Source organism: Carassius gibelio, chromosome B22 (assembly GCF_023724105.1).
Source record: "Carassius gibelio isolate Cgi1373 ecotype wild population from Czech Republic chromosome B22, carGib1.2-hapl.c, whole genome shotgun sequence".
Classification (NCBI taxonomy): Eukaryota; Metazoa; Chordata; class Actinopteri; order Cypriniformes; family Cyprinidae; genus Carassius; species Carassius gibelio.
In genome coordinates this window covers 26,063,443-26,079,417 of record NC_068417.1, presented here as the reverse complement: position 1 = coordinate 26,079,417, position 15,975 = coordinate 26,063,443, and the positions used below count along the sequence as shown (strand labels likewise).

Sequence of the window (15,975 nt, the reverse complement as noted above, 5' to 3'; positions counted from 1 at the left end):
CCGTTCCACAAGGTGGTTACATTTTTTTTTTCATGTTTTTCAGACTAAGACAAAAATGCTTCCGTTAAGAACTGTTCACTGAAAATTTCTTTGGGGAACCAAAAATGGTTCTTCAGTGGAGAAAACCCACTACTGAATGTTTATTTTTTTTAGTATATTTGTTTAAATCTGTTAATTGCAGTTACTGGTATCTGACATACATATGCAAATTAACCATAAATATTATATTAATGCCCTGTTGTGCACTTGCAGGTTTGGATAAAGCATCCACACTGTTGTGCTTTTTGGTATATCTAACAATAGGGGCTTTCACACCTTTTCTCATCTTTTCATAGTACCTAGAACTATTGGCGCTTTTTGGCATGTTCGCAATGTAGGAACTAGAAATTAGGGATCGACCGATACAGATTTTTTAGTGCAGAATCCGATACCGATATTTGGAGCTGATACTGCTTTTTCTCACTCAATTTACATCATAAAAATAACACGATGATACCAAATGTTAACCAAACAGTTAAACGAGCTTTCAAAACGTACCAGAGCAGGCTTGCAGCACTCTGCTAGTGGGGGAGGGGCAGTGTGTACTGCAGCATCTCCAGCAACACAGAGATGCCAATAATGCTGGGAAAAAACTATCGGCGAATGCAGCAGCCACGTATCGGCCGATGCCGATACACATAAAATCCTCAAAAAAAAATCGTCCAAGTTGGGTCTAACACGGTTGCATATGAACTACCAGTGATGGAAGTGAATTCTGATTGGCTACCCGACATAAAAAAAGCCATTTAAAAATATTTACTCCGCAAACATGGAAACCAACGTATATTTAGCTACCTGTTATCTGCAGTGTTATATTCTTTTCTCAGCCTCGATGATAACACTATAAGTTGTCGTAGGAGATGTAGTCATGCTCTTTTAGTTGCAAAAATTATGCATTTACATTCCATCTCTGTTATCACGAAACCCACAAAACACAAGAAAAACGTCTCTGAACACAGCGTCCTCCCTTCACTGGTTTTTGATGTTTATAAATGCCGCAGATAAAGACATAGCAGTCCCTGCTGCCGGTGTGAATGCAATAAGGAAAATAGCCCAAGAGAGAAATTCTCTAGGAACACCCCTTGCTGGCTAGTTCCTAGAACTGAGTTATAAAACCACGTGGTGCAAAAACCCCTAATGTGCTGTTTTCAATCCACAGGACTACATATGGGATGCTTCACATTACCTGGTGAAGCAGGTGTTCAGCAGCTTGAAGGAAATGTTCACAGGGACGAGAGAAATTCAGGTACATACTGTCACATTGCTTTAAATACTTTTGGGACTGTTATATTTTTATCTTGTGTGGTCACATTTACCATTGTTCAGTGAATTTTCGCAGGTGGAATTCAGGCATTTTAAGTGGAATTCACGTGATTTGGAGTTTCGTGCGAAAGATTTGCCCATGCAGATTATGTTATATTATATTATCCAATATGTGGATTTGTCTCATTGACCAACAGAAAGCTGCTTGGTTTGAAAGTGACTTTTGTGTAATCTGCGCTTCATACAACAGACAGAATAAACAGTTTTTTATACAAATTTCTCAGAATATAATATAGCTGTTGGTTTTAGTTTTGTAACGAAAGATTAACTGAAAATGAGCAGAATCCAATAGCAGTGTTTTATTCAAGTAAACTTGAAAATCAGGGCACAAAAAACGCCCGGAAACACGAACAAAACTAAACTACACACTAAATGCTCACAAAACAAGATCACAAAGACATTAGATGTTACATTTTAGTGTTTTCTCACTACTGAGTTATGTATTAAATTATAGAGTTTAAATAGATAGAGGTATATAGAGGTGATATATTTTTCATGGCTGTCTAGTGTTATTGTTTTTTGCTTGGATATTCATGTTTCATTTATGAATCCTTTACAATATTTTCTTCATGAAAAGCTAATTCTAAGATTAATTTGTGCCCATTTTCACTATATTTTAGCTCATTTTAGAGTCATTTTTCAAATTTATTTCTTATTTCAGTTGAGTTAACAAAAATGTTTTCAGTTTTTAGTTTTTCAGTTTTCTAGTTTTTTATTTATTAACACTGACAAAATTGTGGCTGTCAGTTGAATAAATATTTTAGTCCAATAAAATTGCATGATTAATTTATCACATCACTTCTACATCACTGTTTGATTTTTTTATTATTATTTATCAAAAGTGACAGTAAAAAATTCGTTTCAAAATCATTTGATTTCTATTTCAAATAAATGTTGTTCTTTTAAACTTGCTATTCATTTAATAATCTTGAAATCGCATATCATATTTATACCAAAGTATTAAGCAGCACTGTGTTCAACATTGATAATAATAGTAAATATTTCTGGAGCAGCAATTCAGTATATTTGAATTTCTGAAGGATCTTGTAACACTGAAGACTGGAGGAGAGTAATGATGCTGAAAACACAGCTTTGCATCACAGGAATAAATTACGTTTGAAAATATATTTCAATAAAAACATGCATGCTAAATTAATAATAATATTTTTTTTAGTATTTTTTACCCTATTTTAATCAAATAAATCCAGCTTTGGTGAGAATATAAGAGACTTCTTTTGAAAGAATCCTAATGACCCACAGTGGTGTTTATCAATGGTTTTTAAATAAAACCCCACACTTGATTCTTTTCCTTTTTTTTTCTTTTTATTGAATGAAAAGATTATTTTTGTGAATCACCAGATATAGTTCTCCCATGATGCAACTGGCTGTGGCTCATGAATTACAGTTGCAGGAAAGCGAAAAGGAATGAACGTCCCTGGTGCAGTAGTTCAAGGACCAGCCGCTCACTGTCTCCTGTTGCACCCCCTGGGGAGACGAGCAGGCAGGCGAATGTGAAATATCCCCCACTTTGCCTACAGACACAAGCAGCTTCCTAAATAGGTCGGAGCCTCGGGAGGGGAGACAGTTGAGACCAGGTAGTTGATCATTCCCGTTACCGGCAGAAGGTGATACTGGAGTGGAAAATTGGGGGGCGATGTGGGCCACAGTTGTTGGTGAACGCTTTGATTAATGGAGCCACTTCAGGCCCAGCCTGCTTCCAGATGAACAGGGGAATTTATCTCACACAAAGCGTTTTTAGGGAGAGCACTGGGGACTTTGCGAATGTGGCAGCCGAGTTGCGCAGCCAGCACTGTTGCTGCAGATCAGCAGCTTTTTTAAAAGCTTCATCTCAGCAACAACTTCCCACCTGTGTGTCTGGATTTTTCCAGATAGCACAGCCGGAGACTATTTTATTGCAAATATTTATCGCAATTTTATCCGATGAAGACAAAGCGTCATGCATAGGGTTTTGGTTTCAGTTTATCTTGTTCAAATCATAATGCAAATTTGGTTCTAAATCCTTAATGTATACAAATTGTGTTGGATCGATTTGATTGACACTTCTGACTTTTATTTGTTCTCTCAGGAATGGCTGACGGAGAGCGCTAGGCTAATAGCTAAGTCTGGGAGGACGGTGGAATGGGTCACGCCGCTGGGGCTTCCTATCGTTCAGCCCTACCATCGAATAAAGAACCAAACGGTAAGTGTCTTAAAATTGACTTGCTTACTTAACTAGTTTACCATTTTAAACAAACTGGGCCACAGTTGGACCCCTGACCCCTTATGGGCCTCCATGGTTAAATTATGCGCAAATACACGCTGAAAATGAACGTGGATTTGTGCAGCTAGCCAGTTAACAACGGCTCTGTGTAGTAACAGCTTCTCTATGGGAAATCACGCACCTGATGGAATTTACCGCTGATTAGAAAACCGGCTTTACTGACGAGATGCGCATAACGATTGGCTGATCTTGATCGATACACCCCTAATTGTTAGATTGTTGGTGCCACTGTGGACTATTGACGTAACCAGTGTTGTGGCTTAACAACGGTATCACCGTCAGCACCATCTATCGCGACAAGCATACTTCAAATCTAATAAATTATTTACATTTTAACAATAATAGTGCTCAAACGTATTTTATTCTTTCAGAAATTCAGTGTTGCATGTTTAAATTTTTTCTGAATTGTGTGTTTTAGGATTTAATAGGAATGTATCATCAAATTATTGGATAAAACAAAAAATTATTTATTTAAAAGAGTAATTCCTTTTCATTTTTGCTAAACAAAGTGCTGCAAATCTACTGAACAGTAGCAATTCGTATTCCTGTCATAAGTTCTTCACGTTCTTCAACCAAACTTATATTTGGCAGGTTGCAGTGAAGACCTTTGAGTTTCTGTTTGTATCTGACAATAGTAATCAAATGGGGTCAAATTTTCACCAACAACATCCAGTCATTTCAATAAAAATCCAAACAATTGATAATTATGTTTGGGGATGAGAGATTTCCATAACCGATTTCACAACTGGTTCGAGCTGGTCATGCAAATTTGCCATGTTGCTTTGTGTGAGCTGTCATACACATCTACACAATTGATAGTAGAAAATGTACATTTTTGCATGCAAAATATTGCTAATGTGACCACACCTGAAGGCCGTTAACTCATTTTGTTATTTTCAAGTTGCCAATTTGTACTTTGAACAGGTACTAGATTGGTTCAACATTTTCCCTTTTCTGAAAGAAACAAAAGCTTTCATTTCATCATCTCTGAGGTCTTTCACTGTACTTCCTCAGCAGAATTCAGCAGGGAGTCCGACCTCTCTCTCCGCCCAGCAGGCGCACTCTTTCTCACTCTCCATCATGGCATAGCACTACTTGTCAAAAAGGTCTTGTGCAGCTGGAAGTAAAACAATGAAGTAATGCGGCAGAGGTTTTGCATGCAGACGGCCTGCGCTGCTGTCAGATAGCATCAGCAACAGAGCTGAGGCGGCACAGCGGTGGCCTGTAGTGCGCCGAGACCCAGCAGAGAGCATCTGGCAACCCGTCTGTGTCACAGCCGCTGAGCATTTGCTGCTGTTGCTGGGTGGGGCTTAAGGCCTAATACTTGATTTAGGTCTTAAACAGCCTATTTTTTTGACACTGGAAGTTTAAGCCAAGTTGCATTTTGAGGAAATATTTAAAAATGTAATTTATTATACTAAAATGTTATAAATCAGGTGCAAGCAGTTTTGCATAAATAAAAAGAAACATTTTTATTTATGCAAAACTGCATGTACCTTATTTACGCAAAACTGCTTGTACCTGATTTATAGTTTTATTTATTAAAAATGCACTGGGCAAAAAGCACTCGTAGCTGAAGAATCTCTCCTGTTCCTATCATACTCAATGTGCTGACATTCTTTCTGCAGTGTTTAAATGAATATGCAAACACTGGCTTATATTTCCCTGCCTTTGGAAGTCAAATGACTTTACAACTGGGTACAGCTGATGTCATCTGGACCTGAATGACAAGGGTGCGTCTGTTTTCTACTTCATTCCTGTACAGTTTTGAAGAACCAAACCCATTCATTCCTCCTTCACCCCTGGGAATACGTGTAATGTCATGTGCCTGGCCTTTTCGTTTTCATCCCTCTGGTCCACGTATCCATGCAGTGGAAATAATGTGTAATAGCACCCTAATGGCCTGTGTTGTCCTCAGTGGGGTTCTGCTGTTGAAAAGGTTCCATTTGTTGCCTCTTGCTTTGTAAAAGTGTCACTTGCCCTTTTCCAAATGCTTTAAGATGTTGACTTGTAAGTCCAGCACCTAAAGTGAATACAATGGCATCTTTTCTTGTATTATTATTAATAATACAAATGTTGTTACAATAACAGTCAATGCATTTTAAAATAATTGTTCTATTGAATATTTAGTAACACTTTAGTAATTCCCACTATTAACAAGTTGATTATTATCATACCTATTGTATTTTTAACATATTGGCTATTTATTGGCACTTATAAAGCACATATCTTCCTGACTATATTCTACATTTCTACATCTAATCCTACCCAACACCTAAACTTAACAACTACCTTACCAACTATTAATAAGCAGCAAATTTTGTGTTTATTGAGGCAAAAGTCATAGTTAATGGTTTGTTAATAGCAAGAATTGGACCATAAAATGACTGAATATTGTATTTATTTATTTTATTTAATTTTTTTGTGAAGCAATTATTGTAAAAAATATATTTTAGTATTTGTTGAAGCCTACAGTATATGTCAGTATAAATTTGAATAATAATAATTTTCATAATATTTTAAATAATGTTTTTTTTTTTTTACTGTTAAAACCAGTTTCCATTAGAATTTAAAATTAAAATTTTGCTGACATTTGACTAAATCTCTACTGCAGACTGTACGGTCTGGTCCTAAATATCATTACCCACTTCCACAAATGTAGGTCATCACATTTTATTGGGCTTTTATGGAATTTCTGATGAAGGTCGTCATTAGCGGCCTCATAAATTCTTCACGGTTTCAGCCCTTTTCTTTTACCGAGCAGGAGGTGTGAAGGCAGTTTACTCATTCTACTCCTGCGAATGCTGACTGTTTGATGACAATGTAATTAATGTATTCAGTGCTTATGTTTCAGCTTTATTACCATCATATTCAAATTATAATGGTTCACTTGCTAAATTTAGCATGAAAGCATTGGCCTAGCTGAAATGTATGAAGTTTGACAGCTCTTATGTTCCTTTTTATGTACCTTCCCTCAAAGACCTGCATAACCCTCTTGCATGTTTTACTTTAATGAAGGGATGGATGCATCGTGCCAGCATTTGAAGGTGGTTCACGTTGTGATGTATAACGTAGGCCACCAGGTCCATGACTTCACACATTCTTCATGAATTGCGCACCATTTTATCCTCAAAAAACGGTTGTTGGGTCAAGGTCAAAGGTTGATCATGTGCAAAACCATTTAGAGCATTATAGTGAGTCTATATTTATTTCACCTAGCTGCGGAGACACGTTCGGCGATCACACCAGGGGTTTGCAGTTCCCCTGTAAATGTCACACTGACCAGATTAATGTGGCACCATCAAGACCCCCATTAATCACCTCCGAGCCCCAGCTCTACCTCCACCTGTTCGCCGTACAATCCCCTACATAGATGAACCTGCATGATGGATCTTAATGACCCTTAATAGTGTTGTGTAAAGGATGAGTTTTACTGCCCCTTTTTATGGTTATCTCTTTTATTATAGTTTTTGTTTCATTAGCATATTGGGTTATTTATGTCTGAAGGGAACCCATAGTAGTCTTCGTGGATTCAAGGTTTCTGGGTTTTCCGCGCACAGTGTAGCTTGCTAATGAGGGTTTTTGCTGTGATTGAGGCTTAACTGTTTGACAAGGTCTAAGAACCTGATACGTGAGGAGCATTAAGCTCCAGGCAGACCGTATTGCAGATCTTCTTCATTAACATGAAATCAAACATTGTGGCTATTTATTCCTTTTGAACAGGAACCCCAAAGTCACCATGAAATTAAAAACAATACTTTTTGCTTAATAATCATCACTGGTCTTGCGCTCACCTGAAAATGGAAATCTTTCACTCAGCTTGTTTAATCGTAACTCCAGAAGTGTCAGCCAAAACTTGTTTTAATGGTTTTTGTTAGAAAGTAGTTTTAAAGGAATAGTTCGCCCAAATATGAAAACCTTGTCTTCATTTGCTCACCTTCATGCCGTTCCAAACATGTATAAGTTTCTTTATGTTGAACACGAAAGAAAATATGTTGAAGAATTTTGAAGAACCAAACTGTTGTTTGTCCCGATTGACTTCTTTAATAGTCAGATAAATACTATGAAAGTCAATGGTGACCATCAATAATTGTTTGATTACCTGCATTCTTCAAAATATATTTTATGTTCAACATAAGAAAGAAATTCGTACGGGTTTGGAATCACAAAAAGGTTGGGTAAATGACGACTACATTTTCATTTTTGGGTGAACTGTCTTTTTAATAATGTAATCCTTGTAAAATTCGAATGGTTACTCCAGCCCAGTAGCTGGCAGAATGCTTCTTCTGGTGGTTTGTGGTCCAGTATAATAAATGCATTGTAATGTAATTTATATGTTTGTTAAATACTTTAAAAATCATGCTTGTAATGTCATGAGGGTGAGTAAATGTGTAAATGACAATTTTTGGCTGAACAATTACATTACAACCAACAGGTATTGGCATGGGTTTTAGGTCGTGAGTAGTTAATTATGTTTACTGCAGATTATTAGTACTATATGTTACACAGACTTTTTAAGCATTTAGTCAAATTCCCTAAGGCTTAGATTAAGGTCCATGCTAGTTTTCTTTCCACTGGATATCCTGCCACAACCCAGTAAAAGAAGCTGCGAACGCTGTTTTAAGTTTACTTTAAAATTCACCATTAAAAAGAGTTGTTTTCAAGAATTATTAAAAAAAGTGGTTGGAACTATTGGACAAGTTATATAAATCTTCTCCCACATAACCTATCTGGGTGTTTTTCTTCTGCTGTGTGACTCTTAAAAGAAAATCCACATCAGTATTTATCTCAACCCCCTACTTCAAATGTGATCAAGGAAACGTTTTCTCTTGCTGCATCAATGAGACACTTCATCTGAGGTCACCTCTCTGTAATTCAATCTCTTGCAACCCACCCTTGATCTTTCTTTACATGGGAAATGGCAAATTAAGTAGATGCCAGGGAAATGGGAGTGTTATGCCGTCATAACAAAGTAAACAAATAAGCCAGGGTGAAATCGGCAGTATTTATTCAGTCACTGTGCAGCACTGTGTCTGTTGATAGGGGAAAGGAATTACACTTGGGAGGGAACCAGACTTGGGATATGCATCAGTAAAGCTCGCTAATGTGATTGTTTGTTGTTAATCAGTTTAGGGGTCACTTTTGGAGGCTGAAATGTTTCTTTCACAGGCTATATGTCAAGTTGAGAAAAAACAGTCTGGTTATTCTGTAAGGAAGACAACCAGCAGGGATGAAAGCCTTGGGGAATCATTTGTCGCCTTTGCTTTAATGGCCAAACACTTGCGGTGTCCTTGGAAAAAGGGGAAATGTGATTTCCCCTGGGGCTCTTGTGGTGCTCTTTTTCTACAGTCTGATCCCAAAAGGAAGTAAAGCCCCACTGCAACTCGTATGACCCAAAACGCTACTTTTTTGACTTCTACATCCTGCTAATTGGCTAAAGCTGAAGTTTTGCCTGGTTTGAAAGTCAGATCAAAAACGAGGTGCTTTAATATGTGCACCACAAGATTTTTTTTTATATATATATATCAGAAAGATCAGGGCTGTGCATGGCAGCAGAGCATGAATCATCCATTTTAATTGATCCTTCAGCAAAACAGCAGTTGTTTTTGTAGTAGCGTTGATGAATACAGAGGATATTTCAGGAGTATTCCAAGGGGACTTAACCAGGCAAGAGGTCACCGGTGGTATAAAGCCTCTCTCTTGACGATGCTAAAAGATTAGGGAGTCTTACTTTAAGGCTGAATGTGTTCAATAAAAGAGGTGGCAGCTTTGTGGATAGCTGGAATCCTTAAAAGCTAGATACAGTATAGGATACTCATGCAGGAAACTGGTCAAATCCCAACCGCAACTTGGCTTGATCCCATTCCTCTGTGCTTTCTTTATCATTATCTGTCATAATCTCTACTTTCAGTCCCAATAAAATGGCATAAAACTCTTCATTTTGGCTTTTAGATTCATGTACACCTTTGTAATTGAATTCTGCAATAAAGGATACTACAGAACAAGTGAAGGAGATACAGCTGCTCTTTTGCAACATGCTTTCTTTTCAAGAGCAGGAAAAGCACAGGCAAGCCAGGAGTCTTCGCACTTTAGATAGGAATCCCTTTTCCAGTGTCTGGGCATCGTGCCAGCTTGACAACATGGCTTGCTTTGGTCTTGTCTTCCCTTAACAGTAGTTTTAGTTGCACCACCAGAACCAGTGGATCAGGAGTATATTGCAAGTCCTGTTTTCCCCAAGTGCTTTTGAGGATGCACATTGAGCCTTCACGTGTCAGAAGTCCTGGCCCACCCACATCACACCCCTCAATGTCTCCTCGGCTTTGTTGTTCCTGTTAATGAACCATAATGGACTCATAAATCATTGCAACTGAAAGGCCACTTGTGTCCACCAAACACCCCCCCCCCATTACCAAAGGAGAGTCAAACTTTCTGGAAGGTCACTATCTTGCAGAGTTAAGCTCCAACCCTAATTAAACACACTCAAGCTAGTAAATCAAGGTCCTCAGGATTACTAGAAACTTCCGTAGAGGTGTTTTGTCTTGCAGATTGTAGCTCCAACCAGCTCCAGTGGCTCCTAAGGAGCGGACTTTGACACAATTGGTGTACCCCATTCCAAATCAGAAATCCAAAATGGACTTTTCACTTCATCTTTTTCCCACTTTTGCCCCTTTCATGTCCCAGTGAACCTGCACACCAATTACCAGCAAAACCTTTTACCTTATTGTCCCCGTCAGCACTTTCTATACATTTTCTTTTTGTTTATGTCCGTCTGTCACTTTCTGAAACTTCATTCCCTGTCATAATGCACTTCTCCGTTGAATTGAGCTGCATCGGGATGGCCTCCTGGGGCACCGTAGAGACTAATCAAAGAATTAATGTGATGGAAGCACCCCTGACGCTGACAGTTCCTATACCGAGAGCAGTCACTCACTCATGGATTGTAGCCCGACCTTATCCTCTAGGTGATAGACGCCAACCTTTACTAAGGTTAAGCTCCTGTTCTTTAATGGCATTGTGTCAATATAAGTGGTTTGTGGGGGTTTCTGAGAACCTTTGGTCAGTCTTGGATAAAGAGATTCGTTCAAATTTCTATCAGTTTTTGAAGAGGATCTATAGGAAACTTGAAGGTCAGTTTGGAGCAGAAAGATTGATTCCAATATTCGTATGCGTTGGTTTATATTAGAGTTCAATGTGGTAAGTTGGATAAAGGTCAACTAATATCATATTTAAATTTGGAACCTTTAACATAAAATAACCCATTTAAAGCCAATTTTTACATGATGGTGTTCCCTGTAAACAATGCAATACTTAAGTTTCAAAGCAGTGACATTGTCTCACAAGCTGTTTGCTTTTCATTTCATAGTAGTTTCTTCCTTGTTACTCATTCAGACTCTCTTGTCTTCTTTTGTTTTTCGCAGCTCAAGAGCAGCATGCAGAACCTGAGCATCCATATAAGTCATGATGCCAATGAGTAAGTACCTTTCTCTGACTTTGACCCCTGTATTGACGTTGACTTCTGACCTCTCCCCACATTTCCATGGCTTCTTGTTCGTTGTATTATTTACATAATTCATTTTGCAGTTTGAATGATGTTCTCTTAATCTTTTCAAGAGATTTTGAACAATAATTCAGTCACCAAATATTGATGAAAATGTATTGCATTGAATCGTTTTTTATTAAAATTGATTGCGATTCAGTAAAATCGAATAAAAAGTAATTAGTTAAAATAAAACGCTTTTACCGTATTTTTGTGTAATTATGCGATTAAAAATCTTAATTTCCATGTCACCAGGATTTTTTATCTTTCGTTATTTTATTTCATTTTTTTATTTTAATTTTTTTGTTTTCACTGTATCATTATTTTTGTTTTGTTTACTTTTTAAACTTCGCAGCACAATCTGATGTTGTTGCTGTCTAGTAGTTTTTCATGTTTACTGCAGTCAGTTTTATGCCATACCTTGTATTAATAGGGATAGTTCACCCAAAATTAAAATTATGTCATTGATTACTCACCCTCATGTCGTTCAAAACCTTTAAGACCTTTGTTCATTTTCGGAACACAAATTAAGATATTTTCGAAGCATTCTAAGAGCTCTCTTACCTTCCCATAGACAGCAAGGATTCTATGTTTAAGTATTTACGTTCAGTTTACGTATTTGATACTCTCCAAAATGGCACTATAGGGTAAGTAACTTGAACAAGTTAGGACACTTGCTGTCTATGGAAGGGCAAAAGAGCTCTCAGAATGCATTAAAAAAATATCTTAATATGTGAACTTACAGGTTTGGCACGACATGAGGGTGAGTAATTAATGACAGAGTTAAAATTTAACTTAAGCACTTAACAATAACACTGTTTCCTTTGGCATTGTGGCTTAATGTAGTGGCTTAATTTAGTTGTTTTGTAGCTAAACTGTATGGTGATTTGTAACTTAACAACACTGTGCTTTGAACTTTAAGTTGCTTTATAAATTTCATTGTGATGGGTGGTATGAGCCAACATAATGATACTGCAGAAAACAAGTATTTTTGAAAGTCTTTGCTATTTTATACTATTTTCATTTGTGTTTGGTTTATTATGTACAGTATAATTGCACCGTGCTCCACAGAGCACATTAAACAATTAAAATGGAGTGCTTAAACAGCAAATTTGCAAGTAACAGGAACACCTAAAGGCAGCGCCTGTGTCACACAAGTGTTTGACACTATTCTGGGCCCGTCAATGGATGGCCAGAATTCATTATCATATACAGAAACCCCTGGAGGATATGAAAGAAGCAGAAAGTCCCTCTGATGAGAAGAGTGGCATTTCGTGTTGAAATGTCACCGCTGCACATCCTGTATGTCATTTACTGAATGGAGGGCTACCCGGAATGAACAATGAATTAACATCATTGCTGTTGATGGGTACTTGCACCGGAAACTAGGGGTGTAACGGTACGCAAAAATCACGGTTCGGTATGTACCTCAGTTTTAAAGTCACGGTTCGGTTCATTTTCAGTACAGTAAGGGAAAGAAATGCAAACATTAAACTGCAGGTTGTTTATTACTTTTAACTTTTTTTAACTTTTTTATAAAATATTTTTATAATTTATAATTTATAATTTTAAAAAATATATATATATACAGTGCAGCATTACCAATCCGAGCTTGTAGGCCTGATCATATAAAAAAAAATATATATATATATATATATATATATATATATATATATATATATATATATATATATATAATATTAGAGGTGGGCATAGATTAATTTTTTTAATCTAGATTCAAATGGCTCATTCGAATTCTGCCAACTCCATTCAGAATATGTGTGTTAAAATTGACAAACAGTAAGTCTTTGAGAAGGGGTTTATCAAGCTAGGTGGTGCATTAGAAATGTGCATCTCCTGTTTCCAAAATGCATCACAAACTGCTTGAAAAAGCTGTAAACTTATTCCACATTGCACAAGGTGCAAACAACCGTACGCCTGTTTCACACATACTCCGTCTGCAGTGCAGCCATGCACCCATGTTACGCACCCATGTTAATGGATTCCAGTTGCGTTCCAAGAGCGTTGCATCTGCAGCAGTGCACGCGTCCTGTGTGAAAGCACATCGAGTCCGTGCTGCACCACATACGTAACGCACACGGAATGCATACGTACTGCAGATGGAGTATGTGTGAAACAGACGTGAGCAGGGCCGTAGCTGGGGTCAGCAGGGACCCGGTGATGGTTGTACCAGTGGGCCCTGTTTGAAATTGTTTAATTTGTATGTTCGTTTATTTTTATTTATTTGTGCTATTTACACAATGTTTAAGTGTTTTTCAAGTTTGTAGGTGTCAAGGTACAGAAACTAAATAATTAAATGTAAAAAGACTTCAATGTAAAAATGAAATATACAATCAAACCTACATTTATTCAGACACCTTCAACATTTCTCACATTATTACAGTTTTGCTATATATATCAAAAAAGATATCTGGTGTCTGAATAATTTTTGGTTTGACTGTTAAAACTAAGTAATTCAGTCAAGAACAGTGAGTGATTTTCTTTCTGTCATTTTCTTGGATTAACATTACAGCAGCCAGTAGCTAAATTAAGCGCGGTTACTTTAAGCGACGATGAACGCATCCAATATAATACACATCCCATTTTTTTCCTCAACTGTTTACGTTCACTTAAGAAATAACTGACAGTTTTTTCGAGCATAATTTCCAAGGTGGATATTTTGATATATTTCGTATGTATTTGTCGGCACTAGAGCAAAAATAAGCAAATTCGATGTTCAAGTGTTTTGAGACGCCTTTCTCTGCATGAGCCCTGAACACCAGAACACCGCTAGTACTGAATTTGGCTCTTTCACATCTTTTTGTTTGTTCAAACTGTGATTTGTATTTGTTCGTTCGGGTGCAGGAGGGACTTCGAGGAGAACTTCGCAGAAGAGAGCTCGGTTCAGTGTCGCTGTCCGTGATACGTGGCTCTCTCTCTCGTGCGCACCTAACACGGCACGTGCTACTCTGTTCAGCTTTTCCGCGTCTTGTGTTTGGATGCTTTAGTGTTTAAATCTACAAGCGGTAAGGCTTAAAAAACACCTGAAAAAGATAAGCTCTCATGACGATGTGCAGCAGTGGCCCGTCAACTGTCCTGAGCATCTTTTTAGGCTGGCCTCAGCCAGTCGGTTATATAAAATGTCAAAGTGAAAGTCATCATAGCTTGCTTAGTATAGACCCAGCTCCCAACCCAACTTTGAGAATAGATTAACGGCAAAAAAAATTTTTTATCGCCCGATAAGAGTCTCGCGTTAACGCAGCACATTAACGGCCCACCACTAATATATATATATATATATAACTTTTCCAAAGTGTAAAGTCCAGCAACAACAGTTTCAGTTTTTAAACCTGCTCAGATTTCGTTATTGGTTTGGCCCGATCGGAATTAAGAGAAAAGTTCTGTTTTAATGCAGAGGGGAACTGCGTTTGAATTACGGTCGTTTTTTTTTTCCTAGTTGTAGTGATGTTCACACTCGCATGATGCCTTTTGAAAACTTTAGAATCAGCTGCAAGGCAGGTTTTGCGCTGAACGCGGAGACTTCCGCCACTTAATGTGTTCGTGTGGAAACTCGAAAATGTACCTATGTTCCTCACACAAAATATTTTATTCGGTCATTTGGTACACACGTGCACCGTACCGAAAGCCCTGTACCGAAACGGTCCGGTATGAATACACGTACCGTTACACCCCTACCGGTTACCAAGTATGCTTTGGCTTGTTTGAGTTAGATCTGTGTTGTTTCTAAATGTAACTGTTTAAAGGGAAGTCGTGGCCTTGAGCAAGGCATTGAACCCCCAACTGCTCCCCGGGCGCCGCAGCATAAAATGGCTGCCCACTGCTCCGGGTGTGTGTTCACATGTGTGTGTGTGTTCACTGCTCTGTGTGTGTGCACTTCAGATGGGTTAAATGCAGAGCACAAATTCTGAGTATGGGTCACCATACTTGGCTGAATGTCACGTCACTTTCACTTTTTTTCACTTTAAAGATAGTTGATTGTCTATTTCAAACCTGAAAGACTTTTTTTTCTGTGGCGCACAAAATATTTATTTTGAAGAATGTGCTAGTTGATCTTTTCCATAAAATTACAACAAATTGCCACTGAAGTTTTCAAGCTTCTAAAAGGACACAAAAGCACCATGAAGGTGATCCATATCACCACAAGAAGAGCAAGTATATTTTGAACTTTGTTAAAAATAATGTACTTAATTTAGTGTTCTGTAGGGTATGCTTCATACCTTGCTACATCTGTGGTGTTCAATCTTTTTGTCAACTTGTTTATTTATTTATTATTATCATTTTATTTGATACCTTCTACCAATTGATTCCAAAAAGAAGTACAAAATCTGTGAGAATTTAAATAAAACAAGTTGACAAATTTATCGAATCCAAGTATGTTGTATGCTGGATGACGTAAGATGTGCGATTAGTGACAAATGTGGAGATAGTACAAACTAAGGATTTGTAGAGAAAAATTTTGATGGATTTCAATATAACCCAAGAGGAGTTTTCCTTTGCTAAACTTTGCTTTCTTTGCTCCTACAATTAATCTTGCAAGACTAGCATACCTCAGAGGTACGCGCGCTGCGCATATGTTACTTCTTCATCCGCCGGAACTGCTACAGTGTATGACAGTCAGTGTAAGTGAGAGAAAAGTGTTTATTACATTTGAAACGTGGATATTGTTCTTACAAAAAAACACATGGATTCGCTACAGGGGCCCTTTCTTCATCCCCGGAGCCGTCTGCGGCATGTTATATTATGAATGCACAAGCTTTATTTGAAGACTTGTGGA

At 37.7% G+C, this 15,975-nt stretch overlaps 1 protein-coding gene across 2 annotated transcripts in view; it reads left to right on the top strand.

Annotated features, from left to right (window-relative positions):
- The window catches only part of LOC127988579 (DNA-directed RNA polymerase, mitochondrial), a 51,180-nt gene that overhangs the window by 24,397 nt on the left and 10,808 nt on the right, over positions 1 to 15,975 (top strand). The window contains exons 13-15 of one of the 2 annotated variants that reach the window (XM_052591357.1): positions 1,199 to 1,285; positions 3,449 to 3,562; positions 11,062 to 11,114. In XM_052591357.1, the coding sequence (XP_052447317.1) occupies positions 1,199 to 1,285; positions 3,449 to 3,562; positions 11,062 to 11,114 (254 nt within the window). Of the gene's footprint in view, positions 1 to 1,198; positions 1,286 to 2,721; positions 3,342 to 3,448; positions 3,563 to 11,061; positions 11,115 to 15,975 lie in introns of those variants that run through there. The other variant, XM_052591358.1, reaches the window with a different exon arrangement.